Source organism: Melospiza melodia, chromosome 16 (assembly GCF_035770615.1).
Source record: "Melospiza melodia melodia isolate bMelMel2 chromosome 16, bMelMel2.pri, whole genome shotgun sequence".
Taxonomy (NCBI): domain Eukaryota; kingdom Metazoa; phylum Chordata; class Aves; order Passeriformes; family Passerellidae; genus Melospiza; species Melospiza melodia.
In genome coordinates, this window is record NC_086209.1 from 12,965,566 (window position 1) to 12,972,478 (window position 6,913).

Consider the following 6,913-nt stretch of genomic DNA (forward strand, 5'->3'; position numbering starts at 1 on the left):
CTACCAGCTCTCATCTCTCCATACATCTCCTCTAAGACCCACCTAAGATATTCTGTGTTAATCATGAAATCCTGACAGGAAAAGAAGAGCCCAAAAGAATCAGTTTCCAGGAACCCAGTGAACACAAGGCAAATTGAGACCGTGGAGCAATAAAGAAATGGCAATTTTACAACAGGCCCAGATTCAGAATAAGGTGAATATATTTTACACAGTAACTCCTGAGAAAAAGAAAAGTATATGCTATGTGTAAAGATGCCAAGTAGTGCCTACCAGGACTCCAGAGAAGAGGACTTCTAGAAATGGCAGCATTTTCCAATTGGTTAAAGGTTGACTCACTTGCTTCTCTTTCTATACATAATTTCTCTTTAAAAAAGCCAAACTTATCAATTAAATTTTAAGTCCCCTCTCTAGTGATTTGCATGCCCATGTCCCTTGACTAGATTTTTTCTGGACTGCAAGATAAGACGAAAATAAAAGGTGCATCCAAAACCACAATGCATAAAAGGGTATTTTTTCAGTAATTTCTTTAAAGTATTTACTTACTTCCAGTATTGCTCGGTAGGAAATTGCACTGGTTTGTACGTTATGGTGCCATTTATACATGTGAGATTATTGGCCGTGAGGTAGGAGTAATTTGCACGAATGATATTCCCATTGTAGGTTGTGTTGCAGTCATTTACTGAAATCAAGAAAAAGGAATCATTAATACTGGGATGACTCTTATTTAAAACATCAGACCGATACAGCAAATGTGTTTCCTAAGCAATTACAGCTTCAGTTTGCCTGCTAACAAGATTTGGAAACAAACCGGAAATGTCACTTGCAGCTGTGATTTCGCTACTTGACTGTAAATCAAAACACCAAGAATCTGGTATGCTCACCATGTTTTACTTATCCTCAAGAATACTTACAAAAAACAAATCTGAGCATAGTTAAAATTGTAGCCTTGGTTACTCCATGAAAACCTTTGTCCCAAACCAAGGTAACACATGGATCATCTGGTATCTGATATTCATCTGATTGCGGCAGAGGGCTTGTTAGAACACTTTACATATTTTCCTTGGAGCAGAGTTGGAGGAATGGAAACTGGGGTTGGGAATTTTTTGCCAGAACATACAATAAAAAACATTTCATCAGCATATGCATCAGCATTTACTGGAAATTCTTGTTGAAGCCTATTTCAGGACAGCTTCCTCAGTTCAGTTCAGTTTTGTGTTCCCCCAAAACTTACAAATTAGGTGCTGAAATCTTTGTTGTTTTGCCAATAAATGATCACCAACTTTTTGTTACATAATGCCTCTTAGAAGATATTTTCAGATATATGGTTGAGATATATTTACATTAATACTGCAAACAATATAATCCATCCTCATCTTGTCCTTGTTATTTTAATAATCACTGGTTACCAGGCAAGAACATTTCCAGCTGCTAACTGGTAATTACCTCACCAACTTCACCTTTTGCCTTAAACTGGGCTGATACAGAAACTGGTGAGGTAACTGCTTAGGCCCTACATCTGCTGTGAAACACAAGAACAATGGTGTGGAGATACATTCTAAAGAGTTAATGAAGAGCGAAACCAGCGCCTCAATGGTGCTCAGGATTACCATAGCCACAGGGGACCCAAGGAGTAATGAAAAGACCTCGATAAAAACTACTGCACTAGTTTGTCTCATGGAAGGGGTTTTTTTGCCACAAAGCCTGATGAAATGGGAATGCCGTATTTCAAGCAATTGGAAATGTATGTATTAGAAAAAAGCTGAGGTTTAAAAGGAAACAAAAAGGATCCAACAAAGTGATTTCAGCCCAGTTCTCTGTAGATTTCCCAAGCATCCAGAACCGGTGGCAAAGAAGTGGATAAGCATCACTCCTCTGTGTTCAGATACAAAACTCCAGGAAGGACTTTTGAAGCCATGGGTAGCTGTCCTAATCCTGTACTTTCACCCAGAAAACAGTTACCAAACAATTACCAAATATAACCAGTACCAAAACCAATAATATTCAACTCTGTCTGGTAAGTATGGTACCTATTTTTGTCTTGCTGCAGAGATCATCTGACCAGGAAAAGCAATCTGACCACGGCAGCACTTTTTGAAATGAGGCAAATAAATAGTAGAGTGCATAAGCAATGATAACATTGTAGTAGATAGTCACAAATGTTGAGAGGATGACCATTGTGATGCCCACTCCTAGGAAAGAGAAACACAAAATATCTTAACCACCTCAAACTCGGGTTGCAAAACCCCTCCTCCCACCAAAACAAATAGCCTTCACTTGAGTTTTAAAAGGCAACTTGGGAAGAAGTTCAAATTGGTTTTTGTTTGGTTTTAAAATATTTTTTAACAGCAACAAACAGCAACATTTCAAACCCATTAAATGATGGATATGATCCAAACTGACCATCTCAAACATGCTTTTGAAACACAATTTGAATCAGGCCCATAGAAAAATGCACTATTTACAAAGTCTAAAGGAGAAATTCAGTATTTTGTTCTCTCCCCATTCAGAGGGAAATTTACAAAAGTAAAACAAACTCTACTAGGACTGCCCAAGCCCTTTTAAAGATACCACTGTAATGAATGCTTTAAACCACAGTAAATCTTCTCAATATTACTGTTCTCCCCCTTGTTAAATCAGTTTTGTTCTGTGAGTTTGGAAAAGCCTGACAAACCATACCAGTCATCTTAGAAACTATAAATAAGTTGCTGTCTTTACAGATATATAAAATATATGCTGGGTTTAAAACCTTTTGCTTTAAGATAGACAGACTGCTTTCGTGAAAGTTTCTTGTGCTGCAGAACAGAGACTGGTAATAAGAGTAAATGTTGGGGCAACCAGTTTCTCTAGGTGACAAGCAAATTCTTGTTGTATCCGAAGGAAACTTCTCCTACGTTAACTCCTCTGGTAGATTAAGACAAACAAAACCATTGCAGAGTCCTTTACACCCTTGGTACAGGACCAGGATGGACAGGCATGAGTAAAGCGCATTGTTAATTGTTTCCAAACAAATCTCCTTTGAGAGCGTTTGAAATACAAACCATCACCCCAAACTCAAACTACCACTACAGCACGCAACGATTTCTCTTATCTCAAGAGGCACCCCACTTTACAAAGCCAGAATCTAGGCTATTTTATCCCACCAGCAGGTGACTCCCAAGGCAGCTGCTCACTGATTGTGCACAAGATTGCACAGAGCACCCAGACCCACGTGCCTGTGCCCACACTGGCAGCCAAATACAGAATTAACCCATCCAACACACAATTGCCTCACAAGCTACACTGGACGTGAAGTATAATAAACCAGTGATAAAGTCAACTTCTAAAGTTTGCTTTCAATCTGTTGCACACAAGTTATTTTACTTGAGTTTTTCCCTCACACGGCAAAACAGAGATATTTCCTTCTGCCTGGACAGATGGAGTGAGAGTGGTGGAGCTGCTGAGCACAAGAATCTCTGACAAAACCTTTCATAACCAAGAGCCTTTCTGGGGGAATCTTTACTCAGCATCTGTTTATTAACTGAATAATGAGGAAGTATATACCTGAGGACAGAACACTGGTAACACAGATATCGGTGTCTCACAATTAGTAACTTCATTAAGAAATCATTAATTCACAACAGTTTATTATTAGAATAAACGGAAAGATAAGAAAACCAACCTTGAAACAATGGTAGCATTCTCCAGACGGAAATTGGCCCTTGACTGGCAAACTGCCCAATGGAACATTCCATGAAAAATAAGGGCAAGCCAGCTAACGCCAGCATGACGGTGTAGGGGATTAGAAAAGCACCTGAGAGGAGATAAAAAATGGGGGGAAAAGCACAATCACACACACAGAGAAAACAATCCATCTTTCAGTATTCACCACAGTTTTATCACATTTTATACTCCTCCTTTCTCCCCTGCTCCCCACTGGAGGTGCTTATTTTTGAAATAGAGAGATTTGTTTCTAAGTCCTGTTTTCTATAAGACTAAGTAGTACCTGCAATGAATGTCAGAACTGATTTTAAAAGAATGACTTCTCTTAAAAGAAAGTAAATTCATTTTATAAAAAACTATTGAGGATGTGCTCTAATACAAGTAAGAATGCTGCTTAACTGTAGTGCATCTTGTCCACTTCCTATTTAATCCTCCAACTTTTAATTTAAAGAGGAACAGAACCATTCCTGTGTGTGCTCAGCTGTGTTTTGCAACTGCCCTGTTAAGCAGGTACTGGACATCAAAGCATGAAGATTATTTTCAATGGTTGGCTGAGTCCTGTGTCAAACATCATCTCAGGATGGCTCTTGTTCAAGTCCATTTAACAGTGCATGTTAACCTGATATCAGTGAGCGCCTTGTTCTGTGAAAGGGACTGGCACTTCTTTGTGTGTGCACAGAAGACAGGGAAAGCGAGAGCACGAGTTTCATAAACATAACACGATATCCCTGCAGGAATCTGTCCTCATCACTCTCAGTGAATTTAAAGCAATCAAGGACCCAGTTCTGCAAGGAACTGCAAATACCAGATGAAATTTCAGGAAGTAAATTGTCCCACAGAATTAACTGCATTACTCCTCTGTTTCAAAACAAGGATGTAACAGTTGTCTTTATCAATCATGGGCAAGGGGCACAGAAAAGGATGCAAGCAACAGCACAAATATGCTTTAAATGCAAAGTCTCTGCTGCAGCAGATGAAAAAAAAGATCTAGTCCAAGGGCTGACATCACAACTTACTTGGTTTTCACAATTTTCTTCAACAAAACTTCAAGTAATTCAAACCAACCCATGTCACTCCAATAAAAATTCCATACTGGAGATGCCTCCTTATATTCCATGTGTAGCTGTGTGGGTTGTACTGCCTTTACAGCCCAAAATTTTACTTCAACAAGAGTTAGGCAGAGCAAACAGGTACATACAAGTAAGTTCTCTGCAGTTACTATTTAGGCACTCTTTAATTACCAGGGGTCGCCTGGCAAGTAGATAAAGCTCTGGAATACAAGCCAAGGAAGCCAGTGCCTCTGCGTGGCTTTGCCACTAGTTCATTGTGTAAGCAGGTAGAGGCTCTCCCTGTCTCACACTTCCCAAGTGTTTGATCTGGGTAATTATTGAGCTGAGATAATTATTCCGGCTTAGAGTGTTTCCATGGAAAAACAAAGGTGCAGAGGGGATTCCACTGTTCTCTATAAACATACCAGGTATGGTATATAACATAAACTTACCAGAGGGTAAGCACTGGGGAGGGAGAGCAGCTATTTAGACAAGGAGAGGATATTGGCACATGGACAAAAAGGTACAAGTTGTTTATGAGTAATTCAGAAGATAGTATTCTCAGGTAGAAATTTGCAACTCAAACTAAATACTATTTCCCTTCTCAGCTGGTACCAAAAAAGCACATAGGTGCCTCTTAGTGCCCTTTCCCATGAGCAGGCTCTATCCCAGTTCCCAGGGTGGTAGAGCTCACATCCAGCTTTAACAGAACATGCCCAGCCTCAGAGCTGGCCCTTGGAGCTTGCTCTGCTCTCTCCTGGGGATAGCAAGGTGTGCCCCCCCTGTGACCCTGCCGTTCAGCACAGGTACCTCCTCCATTCTGGTAGGCGAGGTAGGGAAAGCGCCAGACGTTGCCCAGGCCCACGGCATAGCCCACCATGGACAGCAGGTATTCGGCTTTGTTTGCCCAGTTGCCACGGTCCACGTTCTCATCAGTGCAACCGGTATCTCCATCATATGTGAAACTGACGTCCTTTGGAGAGAAGAGGGAAGGCTTGTGATACCCACCAGGCAGGAAGGGCAATCATATCATCATTTCTCTGTCCAGAGACGCACCTTGGGATAGCTGACCAGCCAGACAGGACGGGCAGAGTCATTTTTTTGGGTGCCAGTCCACTTGGTCCCTGGCAGGACAGCACAGACCTGTGAGAGAGGGTCCCCCCCAGAGAGCCCAAACACCTCCACAATTTTGCCTTACTCCTGCCTTACTCCTTTGTGCTACCAGCTGCAGGACACTCCTCTATTCTGCCCCTACAGACGCCCCCATACTTGTTCAGATGTTCACATCAGCACATACCTGTATGCTCACTTTAAAAAACACCTGTCCTAGCGCCTTGTACATCTGTCGAGGAGCTCATCCCACTTTACCTTCCGCTACCTGTTTGAATCTCGCCTGCACAGACAACTTCATACCTGCCCTCAGCTGCCGACATACCTGCGCCCTGCTTGCCCGAGCGCCGCTACGCCCACCTGGGCACCTCCACAACCCACCTGCCCAGGTGCACCCACACTCGCCTACATTCTCGCACACCTGCCCAGGTGCCTCGGCACCCCACCTGCCCGGGAGCCTCCGGCCAGCCTCCCCCCGCCGCCTCACCTTCTTCTTCCCGCAGGACAGAAAGCCGGGCAGGCTGAGCATCCCCATCTCTGCCGCCGCTGCGCTCTGCCCGCGCCGCCCGCCGCCCGCCGCTTTATCGGGCCGGCAGCCGCCCGCCCCTCGCTGCCCTGCCGGGAACCGCGGCCCCTGCGCTGCCCCGGGGCCCGGGCGGGGCCGCCTCCCGCCCCCGGGGCAGCCCCTCGCAGCCCGGGCCCGCTGACCCTCCCCCGGCCCCGCGCCCGCTTCCTCGGGAACACCCACCTGCCTCAAACACCTCGCACGGTCACCTGCCCACTTCCCCTCCTAAATACCGCCTGCCCTCCGCACGCCCTCGCTCCTCGCCTTAGCCCGACCCACTTCCCTGCCGCCAACCTGCCCGGGCTCGCTCCCCCACTCTGGGCTCTTCAGCTCTGCTTGCACCCCTGCCTGGCCGCCTCTCTGTCACACACCTTCACTTCTAGCATGTCTCCCCACTCCTTCCCCTCTTCCTGCTCTTCCAACACCTACCCACACACTCTCCTTGTTTTCTACCTCAGGACTGCCAATCCCCCATCAAACACTGACCCTC

At 44.4% G+C, this 6,913-nt stretch overlaps 1 protein-coding gene across 1 annotated transcript in view; it reads right to left on the bottom strand.

Annotated features, from left to right (window-relative positions):
* The window catches only part of SLC6A14 (solute carrier family 6 member 14), a 14,036-nt gene extending 7,612 nt beyond the window's left edge, over positions 1 to 6,424 (bottom strand). The window contains exons 1-5 of the mRNA XM_063170684.1: positions 6,346 to 6,424; positions 5,559 to 5,721; positions 3,659 to 3,790; positions 2,028 to 2,189; positions 544 to 679 (exon numbers count right to left, since the gene is read on the bottom strand). Of these exons, the coding sequence (XP_063026754.1) occupies positions 544 to 679; positions 2,028 to 2,189; positions 3,659 to 3,790; positions 5,559 to 5,721; positions 6,346 to 6,393 (641 nt within the window). The 5' untranslated portion in view covers positions 6,394 to 6,424. The remainder of the gene's footprint in view (positions 1 to 543; positions 680 to 2,027; positions 2,190 to 3,658; positions 3,791 to 5,558; positions 5,722 to 6,345) is intronic.
* Positions 6,425 to 6,913: the final 489 nt, after the last annotated feature.